This window comes from Phyllobates terribilis, unplaced genomic scaffold (assembly GCF_046119375.1).
Source record: "Phyllobates terribilis strain yellow unplaced genomic scaffold, ASM4611937v1 Scaffold_3__8_contigs__length_932513732, whole genome shotgun sequence".
Classification (NCBI taxonomy): domain Eukaryota; kingdom Metazoa; phylum Chordata; class Amphibia; order Anura; family Dendrobatidae; genus Phyllobates; species Phyllobates terribilis.
In genome coordinates this window covers 221163587-221177663 of record NW_027362763.1, presented here as the reverse complement: position 1 = coordinate 221177663, position 14077 = coordinate 221163587, and the positions used below count along the sequence as shown (strand labels likewise).

Sequence of the window (14077 nt, the reverse complement as noted above, 5' to 3'; positions counted from 1 at the left end):
AAAAAAGAGAAAACTGAATTATGGATATTGGGAAACATTGAGCTATATTGAGAACCAATCAGCTCATGAAATGATAAAATCTTTTAGAACGAGTTTATATTTCCATGCCCTACACTTTTTTAACCCCTTAAGGTTGCAGCCAATTTTCATCTTGCAGTTTCAGTTTTTGCTCTTTGGCTTTTCAAATAACTATAATTTTTTTATTTTTTTTCTACTGACATCCCCGTATGAGTGCTTTTTTTATGTGGGACCAGTTATAGGGTTGAATGACATCATTCCTTTTTTACCATAAGCAATTTTGGCACATTTTTTGTGGATTTTTATTTTTGAGGCATTAATTGCACAATCAAAATGAACTGACAGCATGATTTTTTAGTTTAGTTTGATTATAGTTATACTAATCTTGAAAGTTAATCGTGAAGGTTTTTTATATTTTAGTGGTGAAAAAAAAAGTGATTTCTTTTCCAAGACCTATCACTTTTTTTATCTTTCCATGTATTGAGCTGTGTAAGGGCTTGGTTTTTTCAACATGAGCTTGTGATGTAAAAGTGTGCTATCTGCTGATAATTCTTTAGTGCACATGAAATTTTTTATAGCATTTTTTTTTTGTGGAAGATGCAGTGAAAAAACCCCCAGGAATTTTGTCTTTTTTTTCTTTTTTTCTTTACAAAATAAATAAATACTGATTAAACAATTTTATATTTTGATAGATCATACTTTTGTGGACACTGGGATACCAAATATGTATATAGATTTTATCATTATATTACTTTATAATTAACTGGGTAAAAGGGGTGTGATTCATTTTTTTTAATAGTTTTAAAAACTTTTTTTTGACTTTTAATTTTATTTTTGGGGCCCCCTTAGAGGTCTCAAACCTGTGTTTGATCATTTGCACTATATACTGCAATAGTACTGTATTAGTAGATATCACTATCTCCTTTGACACTCTGCCAATGGCTGTATGTCACTGGAGAATTAACATGACAATCATAAGGGACCTTCAGCCAGCCAAAGGCTTTCATAGCAACCCATCAGACATGATTGTTGGGGTGAGGAGGAGATGGGCGCCAGAAAGAATGCCCGGACCGGCTCACAGAGCTTAAATGACACGGATAGTGATTGACAGCAGTATTTAAGAGGTTAACAGCTGTAGTTCTGATCATTTCTGTTAAAGGCAGATTCCAGAATGTATTCATCTGCCCTCTGTGGAGCTGGCTCAGCTCCTGAGCCTGCTCCAAACACCCTGACACGATCCAAGACATAATAGTACATCAATGAGCGTTAAAAGGTTAAGCTATAAAGTTATTATTATTTATCTAAATAACACAATGCGGCATTGCTTGAAGGGTAATGCCGCAATAATATAACTGGTAAATACCTTTAGAAATTGAGTTGTTATGCATTTAGTTTAATTTTATATGCAAGTAGATTTAATAGGGTTATTTCATTAAAGGGAGTCTATCAGCACAAAATGACTGTTCAAAGCAAGCACAGGTAATTGTTGCACCTTTCTCAATTTTCTAACAGTTCAGTGCACCTTCCCATCTACTTGTGTTACATCTATCTCCACCCATCTCTGGCTGCTGTAAAGCCTGAGCTGTCCATAAAAGAAGAGGAGGGTGGCAATACATGAAAACAAGTAGGTGGGATGGTGCACTGAATTTTTAGTTATGTCACGAGTGCACTGAGTGCCTGTGCTTGGTTTGAACAGTCATTTTTGCTGACTGACTCCATTTAATGAAACAACCCCATTAAATCTAATTGTATACTATTTCATTAATCTTTTGCACTCTTATCCTTCCACGAGTAGTCCAGTCCAAATCGATTAGTCTGCAGGCACTCTGTGTGACTGCAGACTTATGAATCCCCCCCAGCACACGCACTGTGCACTGCGGGGATTTGCCGGTTTCTGAGGCGGGACCGGAGGGTATTTATGAGTTATCCATACTCCTAGCCAGGGTCCGTCTAGTGGGCGTGGCCTCGGGTACAAACCAATGTTACTTGGCATCTCTTTGCTCTGGGTCATTTGAAAGCTCTGGACAAATGAGTCACCCCTATAATGTTCTAATAAGCCGCATGGATAGAGTTTAAGACTTTATTATTTGATGTGGTTAGTACTGAGCATGCCAGGTTCAACAAAATGTCTTTCACTAGATCTAAATGTAAGATTCTATTTTCACTGCTATTTGTGAATGCTGCCAAAATCCAACAATGTACGAAAGCAGGAAATTAAAGTGGTTGTACAAAATTTCAGAAAAAAAATGCAATTTTTTTTCCAGAAACAGCTAAACTTTTGTCCATTTTCTTTGTCTGGTATCGCACTTCAAACCTTTTAATTGAAAGTGGCTAGCCTGCCAGAATGCAAGTAATCCATGAAAAATCCTTCTCTGGAAAAGAGATAAATTAATGTTTTATTTTCACCTGTTGAAAAATGCTACAGAATCACAATTCTATTAATATAGCATTACATTTTGTAATTTAAGATTAGATGTTTTTAAATAAATTCTGTAAGTCTTCAATGGCCTTTATTTCACTAAATCATTTCAATGAGAAACCTGACTGCTTCATTTCTTGAAATTTTAGTTTGGGATGTTTCAAAACAATGCATACATGTATGATAGAAGCTGAATTAAAAATACATTTGTTTGTGAGCCCACAAAATCAACAAACTCATTGTTGTAGGAAAGACTCCAACCCTTCTATTATATGTATCGATAAACATGGAGTTATGCAATATAATATGGAAAATAGAAATTAATTTTTATGCATTGTATGATAGTCTAAATCACAGCTTTTACAATGTGTTCAAGGCAATAAGTGAAAAGGAAGAACAATAAAAACTGAGAGCATTTTGAAAAATGTATAAAATAAAATAGAAAGCGACTAATCATTATTTTCCTCATTTCCCAGGAGAAATCTGTGCATTTAAGATCCATGGTCAGGATACTCCTTTCGAGGCAGTCGTACTGAACAGGACATCTGGGGAAGGTCGACTAAAAGCTAAAGGACCAATTGACTGTGAACTACAAAAAGAATATACCTTCATCATCCAGGCATATGACTGTGGGGCTGCTATAAGTGGGACCAACTGGAAAAAATCTCACAAGTAAGTATTTAATATTCTTATACACTTTTTAAGTTGGCTTATGGATCCATCAGTCATTTTAAATGATTTAACAATTGCATAAGTGCTGATCCGGAAAATGTGCTTAGCACTCTTAGTGATCTTGAGATAAAAAATTTGATAATGTTTGAATGTGTAGTCAGTTGTAGCATCTCCGTCGATCCTTCCTCTAACTACAAACACTCTTTACAGGTATTTTTTAAAGTTTTTTTATTTACAACCCCAATTCCAAAAAGACAGGGCACATAGTACACTGTGTAAAGTGTAAAGGAAACAAGAATCCAATGATTTGGAAATCTCTTATAGACATATTTTATTCACAGCAGAACATAGAACACAAATCAGAAGTTAAAAGACATTTTTACCAGTGAATTAAGTGATTTTTGCATGACTTCATTATGCCTGTTATAATGCAGTGTCGCCTGAGGGTTTGTAGATCAAGAGCATCTAATATTGGCTATTGGCCTTGTTCTTTGGGTAAATGGAGTTTTGCAGAATCCCAGTCAGTGTAGTTGGTGGGATATTCAAAGTCTTTGAAAATTTACATTGAGAAACATTTTTCTAATACTGCTTAGCAATTATCAATTTTTATATGCAGTTGTTCACATAGTGAAACTCTGGCCATCTTTGCTTCTGAAAGACTCTGCTTCTCAAACTTTCTTTTTTTAGGGCTCATGCAGATGACGATATTTCAGTCTGAGTGTGATCCGACAAATCATTGGATCATACTTGGACCAATGTTATTCTATGGGGCCGTGCACATATCCAATTTTTCCCTCGGACAGAGTCTGTCAAAGGAAAATCACAGCATGTCCAAGTTTGATCCAGAATTTGGATTGCACTCAGCCATGGAAGTCAATAAGTCCGCAGAAAAGATCAGACTGGACTTGGCTGTCATTTGAGTGCGGTCCGATTTTCATGGACTGACAGAATGGAGAGGATAATGAATTTTCTCCTCCATCTTCTTGTCATCAGAGAGAATCGGATCACACTATGATCACATTCTGATCAAACTTTGATCAGAGTTTCATCAGAGTGTTATTTGCATAATCGACATGATTCTCTTGGATGAGAGAATCTACCTCTGTCTGCTCCTGCCCTTATGATGATTAACATATTCCACTACACATTTATGATTAGTGACCAGCAACACACAGCATTCCTGATGCTCTTAATACCAACAAAAAGGCAAGAAACTAGTGAATTAAAATCTCATAAAACTGATTTTTTTATGAAAGTAAATTTAATAAATAAGTAACAGCCAACAGATAAAAAGCAGAGTACCTTAATGGAGGACCACAAAAGCAATGTATAATAAAACTTGTAAGTTATATAATATGCTTCCCAGTGCCCATTGTATATGTCCCTGTGAACAATACAAAATAAGATATATATAGATTACTTATAGAGTACTTACAACCTGTGATGAAGGGAAGCACTAGTTGCTGTATGAACCTGGAGCCTCAATGCGCCTCTCACTCTATCTTCACTAGGGGGCGTGGCTCCTGATGAAGCTAAGGTGAAACGTGCATTGGGGCGCTAGGGCCACACAGCAACTAAGTCTTCCCTTCATCACAGGATGTAAGTACTCTTTAAATGTAATATATATATATATATATATATATATATAATTTAGTATTATTCACAGGCATGTAGGCACTGGGAAGCATACCATAAAACTTACAAGTTTTATTGTACATTGATTTTGTGGTCCTCCAACGAGCTACTCTTCTTTTTATCTGTTTGTTGTTACTTATTTATTAGATTTACTTTAATAAAAAATTCAGTTTTATGAGACTTTAGTGCACTAGTTTCTTGCCTTTTTGTTGGTATAATTATTATTTGAGCGCACCTCAGTCACGGTATTTTATTACATGCTCAGCTCCTTGTTGGTCCTAATTCCTGATGCTATGCCTGCCTTCTCATTTATTCCCATTAATTCGCTAATAAGTTTTATGATATATGCTATTGGTCACAGTGCAATTGTGTTCCCAGTTATCGGATATATGTAACATATGTCATCGAAAATTGGCCTGAATTAGTAAGAAATAATAGTTTTATTAAAGTATTTCTGTACCTAAATTAAAGCAAGGAAACACCTAGTGTAGTTAACAATACTGAGAATTCTAAAAAAAAAAACTACGGCAAAATTTAGATTTTTTATTATCTTGGTAAGTATATCCCTCCATGTAACCTTGCACTCATATGTGAACAATAAAGGAAATTTAGTAAATTTGCATTCTTACATCTAAGAGTTATGGTAATTTTTTTGCCATTTTGCCTTTATAAGCGTAAGGTTATTGCATTCATTAATGCAAAACACTGCATGAAATATGTATAGCTATATTAACGCAGCATCCATTCGACACAGCAGCAGCTTGCACATAATTTTCATAATTAATATGGGATATTTTTATCTTAGTTTTCACATAATGAACAGACACAGTAAAAGCACATTAGCCATACACAAACACACACATGCTTTATAACCATCTTTACAGAGAATCTGTCATAAGTGTTTTAGAGGGGCAGATAGAGGTAGCATTGTATAAATCATTGTTTAATGATTAAACAATATGCATATCTTCCAGATCCATTGCTTTATTTGTTGAGAAACCCTTATTTTTATCCATATGTAAATTAGACTGCAAGTGCGCTGGGTATGGCAAGTGCATTTGCAGTCCACTGCTTCTCTTCAGTTCCCTCAGCTGCTTGACTGACAATTGATACAGAATTTTTTTTCTGTCCATGCTGTTAATTCAGCAGCCAGAGGCAGCTCTGAGCAGGGAGAATGGAAGAGGAGCAGTGGATTGCAAATGCCACACCCATTGCACTTGCAGTCTAAGGCTATGTGCACACGATGCAGAAATGCTCAGGATTTTTTCCTGAGCGTTTCTGCATCTCCATGGCAGAAAAAAACGCATGCGGATTGTACATGCATTTTCCTGCCAGGGACATGCGGAAATGGAGCGGTTACCCACTGACATTTCCGCATGCGGATTGACAAGCGCTTTTCAAGTGATTAGCATCACTTGGAAAGTGCTTGTGACAACTAGGTCACACTATATAAATCCATGCAAACAGCATGGATTTATATAGTGTGACCCGAGAGAGTGGTAAAACTAAAAAAATAAATATATACTTACCCTCCGATGGCCCCCGGTGTCCCGCTCACTCCGTTCTCCCTTGCCGGCAACATTGAATGGAAAGACCTGCCGACGTCAGCGTCACGTGACCCGTCACATGACTCTGACGTCAGCGCAGGTCCTTCAACTCACTGCAAAGTGCCGGGAACCAAGCAGGAGCGGTGCGCGGGCCGACAGAAGGTAAGTATACATTTATTTTTTATTTAATTCTTTTTTTACAGATTTTTTAATGGTACCTGGGTGTGGATGACACTCTCCTCTCCTCCACACCCGGGTACCATCCGCACATTAGAACGCGTGGATTACGCATCTACATATACAGTGATGCGTAATCCATGTGGTCTAATGCAAGTCAATGGCGGCGAAAATGCAGCGTTTCCGCAAAATTAATGGACATGCTGCGGATTTTTGAGCGCAGCATAAACGCTGCGGAAAAATCCGCAGCATGGGCACAGCACATGTGGATTATCATTGGGGAACATTGCTGCCCTTCTACCATGCATTTTTAATGCGTTTTTAATGCATTTCCGCAGCTGTAAAAACGCTGCGGAAACGCATTAAAAACGCATAGTGTGCACACAGCCTAAGGCCTCCTTTAGATATCAGGGATTTTTCTTATTCATAAAAATCAATTTTCACCAGATTAATTTTTATCAGTGTTTGGACAGTGGATCAGTTTTTACTATCAGTATTTTATCAGTGATATTCTAATACGAAAAAAATGCAACATTTCTCTTACCCATTGCAACACATGATCTGCACACTGATGACATTTGTGTGCTGTCCGTGATTTTCACTGACACATAAACTTGTACAGATAGAATCCGCATATGAAAAACAAACTTTTGACTGAACCCTTATTTACATGTGGATAAAAATAAGGCTTTTTCTGCAATTAAAAGATCTGAAAGATACACACATTGCTTTAATTGGTAAATATTGACCTATATGAAGATCTGAAGTTGCTCTCCTAAACACTGCTGTCAGTTTTATTTTAAAACGTGCTTTCTCTAGACACAAATCTGCAATGCAAGGTACAAAAAAACACTCAATGGGACAAGAGAAGTGTAAAATGAATAACAATTTATTTTGAGAGCCATAAAAAAATAAAAGAATAGTAAGAGCTACTTGTCAATTATTTTTAGCAGCCTCAGGTTACAATATTTTCAACATGTTTCAACCTTCAATAATATCATTATATGCAACCCTAATTTTAAAAAAGTTGGGACGCTGTGTAAAATATAAAGAAAACAAGAATACAATGATTTGGAAATCTCTTATAGCCACATTTTATTCACAACAGAACAGATCAAAACTTGAACATTAGACATTTTTCCATTTCATCTGAAAAAAATTAACTCATTTAAAAATTGATGGCAGCAACACATCTCCAAAAAGTTGGGTCATGGCCATGTCTATCATTATGTAGCATTCTTTTGTTGTTTTTGCAACAGTCTGTAAATGTCTGGGAAATAAGTAGGCCAATTGCTGAAGTTTTTGGAGAGGAATCTTTTCCCATTCATGTCTAATGTAGGATTTTAGTTGCTCAGTAGTCCTGGATCGTCTTTGCTGGATTTTATGTTTCATCATGAGCCAAATCTTTTCTATTGGTGCAAGGTCTGGACTGTAGGCGGCAAGTTCATCACCGGAACTCTTCTCCTAAGGAGCCATGCTGTTATGATGGATGCAGTATGTGGTTTATCATTGTGTTGCTGAAATATGCAAGACCGTCCCTGAAATAGACTTTGCCTGGATGGAATCATATGTTGTTCTAAAACCTATACGTAATGCTAAGTATAGATATTGGCTTTAATGATGTGTAAGCTGCCCATGTCATAGGCTCTAATGCAAACCCATACCATGAGAGATGCAGGATTTCGCACTATGCCTCAACAAGCTGGAGGTCGCTCTCTGCTTGAGTCTAATGGGCATGACATTCATGTCTTCCATAAAGAACTTCAAAATTTGATTAGTTTGACCAAAGAACAGTTTTACATTTTACTTCAGTCCATTTGTAATGAGCTTTGGACCACAGAAAATTGCAGCGTTTATGGTTTGCTGATATATGGGTTCTTCTTTGCATGATAGAGCTTTACCTTGTATCTATGGATAGCTGGGCGAACTTGACCACAAACTGTCATTTCTGAAAGTATTCTCAAGCCCATGCAGTAATTTGCATGACTAAATCGTGTCTGTTTTTAATGCAGTGCCAAAAGAAGGCCAAAGATCAAGAGCATCCAATATTGTCTATTGGTCTTGTCCCTCATACATATAGATTTCTCCAGACTCTCTGAATCATTTGATGATATTATACATTGTATATGGTGGGATATTCAAAGCCTTTGCAACTGTATGTAGAGGAACATTTTTCTAAAATTGCTCCACAATATTTAGATACAGATTGGTGAATCTCTGACCATCCTTACTTCTGAAAAACTGTGCCTCTTAACCTTTTTGAGATGTGTTATTGTCATCAATTTCTAAAATGAGTGAATTTATTCAAATTAAATGGAAAAATATCTAACTTTAATATTCTGATCTGTGTTCTATGTTCTTTTATGATTTAATATGGCAATAAGTGATTTCCAAATTATTGCATTTTAATTTTCTTTCCAGTTACACAGTGTCCAAATTTTTTCGAAATTGGAGTTGTACTTGATACTAAATGATCGTGTATGCATTAATTTCAGGTAGAAAAGAGGATAATATTTGACATGTGTTTAAGGTGAATTGATTAAAGAAGTTGTCTAGTACTTTATATTACCCCCCCAATGTATCCCCCCAGGGCCCCTAATATTTTTCACAATTACCTTACATTGCTGTTTCTGCATGTAAGTGGCGCTATACTTGGCCGCTCACAGGCATCACGTGACCCCGCTCTGATGTCACGACAAATGAGGCGTGACTCAGCGCTGGGTTACCCATGGTGGCTGCTGGGTTGTGGGCGAGGTTACCCCCCCGCGTTACACCCAGCATCCACCGTGCACTTTCACAATGAATGGGGAGAGGCAGAGCGCGCGATGGATGCCGGGTGTGATGCGGGGGTAACCCCGCCCACAGCCTGGCATCCACCATGGAACGCGGAAGACAGAGACCCCCGGCTGCTGCCAGCACTTGTCGTGACATCATCGGATGTCGGAGTCGGCTGCAGCCGGGGGTCACATGATAACTGTGAGCGGCCAGTGATAGCGCAACCTAAGGTAATTGCAACCTAAGGTAATTACAAAAATCCTTAAGGGCCCCGGGGGGATACATTGGGGGGGTAATATAAAGTACTGGTCAACCACTTTAAAGATATTCCTAGCTGCCTAGTCTATTTAATTAGCTTTTGGAGACAGTATAGCTTAGTGAATCAATGGAAAATGGTAAACTTAAGTTGTACTTTGGAGTCAAATGGAAAAGGGACAATGGGCAATTTTCTGGATTGCCACCCTCTAAATCACACAGACAAGATATAATTATACACTTTTCATTAATATATAACCTATACTATTGTGCCACTAAAATTGTAATTTCTGGACTAAATTAATCATTACAAAAGAAGTATTTGTTAAAAATAATGACTATGCGTTCTTTAGCATTAGATGCAAATCTCTGTTTGTGTTGCCAAACTTTTTCTTAGCAATTGCTTTTAATTGAATTTAAACATGTCATAGAAAAGTTGGATTATATGTGCCTGATAAGCACCACTATAGGCAGAAACTCAATTCCACCCAAAATTCCTCGCTAATTTTTTACACTTTTTTCTCTTAAAAACTTTTTATTTTTTTTCTCATTTACAGCATCAATGTTTACTCAGCTTTGGGATAAGCATAAATGTAGAGATGGCATGGCAAATGTCATAAATGATACAAAGAGTCATCCCATACTGAAATGTTAGAAACCATCAATGAAAAATTTGATTTTCGTTGGTAGAATATTTTTGTTAGGATGATTTTACGTGTAAGTTTAAAAATAGACATGAGAAAAATGGATAAGTGAATTTGCCTTGGTATAGAAATTATAAAGGACAATATTGTTGCATGGAAAAGTTAACTTTGTTAACTGCTATGATCCATAGAATTATAGAATGTTAGAGTTGGAAGGGACCTCCGGGGTCATATGTTCTAACCCCCTGCTCAATGCAGGATTCACTAAACCATCTTAGACGGATGTCTGTCCAGCCTCTGTTTGAAGACTTCCTTTGAAGGAGAACTCACCACCTCTCATGGAAGCCTGTTCCAATGATTGATCACCCTCACTGGCAAAAAGTTTTTTTTCTAATATCTAATCTAGATTCCTTTCTAGCAACAAAAGATCATTTCTTAGGATGTCCTATGAATGTTAAGAAATATTAGTAGATTTTTGGCCAAATTAATCAATTAATCATGAATTTTGCACATGCTTGTATTTTGAATAATATACTTTTCTACCGAAAATGTCATTATTATATTATAATCTATCTTAATAGTAATGAGTGTATTCCTGATCACCGCTGACTGTTATGGCACTCAGAGAGAGAGTTTGAAAAGTCTCAATTGGGACACAGACTGTAGTTACTGAAGAACCTCGTTTTTTATAAAAAGGGAACATTGCATACAAGTATCTGTGGTACTCACTGAGAGTAGTGCTGCATATAGCGGTACTTATCTTTGCATAACTTCCAGGTTGGTGAGAAAGTTCACAGGTGTTGAACAATGTCCTTTTAAATAATGATGATATATAGTAGTAGCCCAGATAGGTTGAATGGTTGCCCACTCAGGGGCATACAAAAGATTGAGCCAGGTGGCATGAATGTTTGATTTTACTCATAGGGAGACAGAAGTTATTAAATATTATAAACAGTGTAGTTAATATTTTTCTAAAGGAGGCAACATGCTTAGTGTTTTAGTCTTTTTCAGAAGCACTAATGCCATATTGTTTTACAAGCAATCCGCTCTTTCACTAACATCTGCAACTGGTAATTCCCCTGCAGTACAACCATTCTCCACTCTTGACCTTTCTCTCCACACCTAATGCCTTTTGCTGGCACGAATCACAGTAGTCCTTATTTTTCAGCCTTCTCTGTGTCTTTTGACATAATTTTTTACAGTGTTTTGCAGTGAAAATAGTCTAACACTTTGCACACATTCACAAGTGACCACTACTTCTCTTGTGCACTGACTTTTCACAGGAATTAAGTTTTAGGTTGCCTCCGGAGTGCTTCTTTTCTGCACTACTAATCCTTTGCTCTAGGCCCCTCCATGGTGGGACTGCTTGTTGATAAATGCACCATTTGTTGCAGACATGAACCTCAATGGTCCCCTGTACAATGCACTTTACCTAAGACATACTTGCCTCTGTCATGTAAGCTGGTCTTCTCTTGACTCCTTGTCACTCCTTCTACCAACAGCCTCACATAGAAGACCTGGTACATTAACCCATTACTCATTTGTTTAATACAACCATTCCCCCAAAAGGCTGGTACCTTACACCTCCTCAGTAAGTACATAACTGAATGGCATACTGGCCAAGTCTTTTCCAACTTGACCTGCTGCTAGATCAATTGTACTTTTATCAAACATAATAGCTTTACCTATTCTCAATAAAAAGGATATGCTAGCCTCTTGGAATAATCCAACAAGAACAGTGGGCTCAGGTCTCCAACTGTATGTTTTCTTTGTAAAGGTTGGTGGACCTCGTTTCAAGCTCCTAGCGTTTTTATTTATTTTAGGTAAAATACTGAAACTTTAAGTATTTTACTTAATTGTGAAAAATGGTCAAAATGATGGATTTATGCTTGTGCTTTTATTTCCCATTCAAGAATATTTCCTTCAGCTTCAAATACTTTTTGCTGAATAAAAGATCATTCAACAAATATTAAAACCTTGAAAAAGAAAATAATGTTTTAAGAAGCAATTGAATGTCATATTGGCTTTTGTACAGTGTTAACATACATATTCTCTTCTCCAGTCTTCCAGTGCTCATTATTGTAGTTCACTAAACTTTCACTTGCCATTCTCATTGATGTAATTGCTAAGAAGTCTGTAAACTCAGTAAACTCGCTATGTCTCATCTCTTGCTGCCTTTGTCCCTACATCATGGACGCTATCCCTTTTGAGAATAGAAAAGAATTACTTTTACCATTGCTCGTTAAAGAAAACCCACATTGCAGCTATGTTATTAAACCCAAAACTGCACATTGCCTCCCGTAGCTATGCCTGGTGAATGTAAACTTTTAAGAATAAAATCTTGGTTCTTTGTTTTTGGTAAGGCGACTAGTTCTTAGCTAAGTAGAGAGCTCATTGTAAAATGTGTTTCATGGTGGCAACTCAGTAGCCAAGGATGTATGAGATTTATCCTCGTTACTAATGACCAAATCTCAGCGTGGATCATATCTACATCAATGACTCAGAGCTCATTTTATCTCTGAACTGGCACTTTTAGCTCTCACTTTAAACCATGATATTGTGGGTTGGGTTGTGAATACAATAGTGAATGACTTCAGCCAGTGTAAATAAGGAGAGAAGGGGGCTGCAATGGGAATATATCTCATTGCACTGATCTGAGGGAGATCTATACTGTGCAATCTTCCTCCTGTGCTTGTATAACTCTAAGGCCATGTGCCCACGTAGCGTTTTTGTAGCGTTTTTGCTGCTGCGAAGATGCCACGAAAACGCTTGTAAAACCGTCTGCCATGCAAAGCAATGTGAATTCGGATGTGCTGTGCACATGATGCGCGCCGAATTCGCATTGCGTTGCAAAATGCAGCATGACCATTTCTACCGCGATTATGCTGCAAATTCTCGGCTTTTGAGGAACATTGAAACGCAGCAAACACGCAGGTATATGTGGATTTGCTGCGTTTCAATTAAATTCAATGGCTGCGAATTTGCAGCGTAATCGCGGTGCGTGGTACCCAGGATATAGAGGAGACTACAACTCCTCTTCATCCCGGCTACCACGCGGTGAAAAAAAGAAATAAAAAAGTTAAAAATAAAAAAAAACTGTATACTCACCTCTCCAGTTTCCTCCCGGCGGCGATCCTCTCTCTTCGACGTCCTGCGGTGTTACTGGCAGGACCTGCGGTGACGTCATTTAGTCAGCTGATGGTTACGCGACCACTGACGTCAGCGGTCAGGTGATGGTCGCGTGACCATCAGCTGACAAAATGACATCACCACAGGTCCTGCAAGTACACCGCTGGACGCCGAAGAGAGAGGATCGCCGTTGGGAGGAGACTGGAAAGGTGAGTATACAGGTTTTTTTTATTTCTAACTTTTTAATTCTTTTTTTTTTTTTTTACTATAGATGCAGCATTTAAAGCATCTAAGTTGGTCACACAATATAAATCCATGCCGGTTGCATGGATTTATATTGTGTGACCAACTTGTCAAGCACTTTTCCAAGTGATTCTCAAAATTGCTTGGAAAAGTGCTTGAAAAAACACATGCGAAAACACATGTAAAAACGATGAAAAAACGCTGGAAAAACGTTTCTCTCTGGCAGAAAAAATGCATGTAAATCTGCATGCGTTTTTTTCTGCCAGAGAACGGCAAAAATGCTCTGCATCAAATCTGCTACGTGGACACATAGCCTAAGTTTTATATCACACCTGCAAAGGAAAAAAAAACTCTATAAAAAAATGTAAAAAAAGTAAATTGTTTTATTTTTCTTTTAAGTCTCTTATTATTACAGATAAAAAATAATTAGCTTTCCCAGTGAATGCCATTTAAAAAAGACACATACTATTTTTTGGTCCCTTTTTCTAAAAAAATAAATGAAAAATATCAATAAAAAAAGCCAAGCACCCAAATATTATAGTAACTAATATTACAGTTTATCC

The 14077-nt window shown here is 37.2% G+C and overlaps 1 protein-coding gene across 1 annotated transcript in view; it reads left to right on the top strand.

Annotated features, from left to right (window-relative positions):
- CLSTN2 (calsyntenin 2) overlaps positions 1-14077 on the top strand; it is a 1504973-nt gene that overhangs the window by 816348 nt on the left and 674548 nt on the right. The window contains exon 3 of the mRNA XM_073674635.1: positions 2914-3109. Within this exon, the coding sequence (XP_073530736.1) occupies positions 2914-3109 (196 nt within the window). The remainder of the gene's footprint in view (positions 1-2913; positions 3110-14077) is intronic.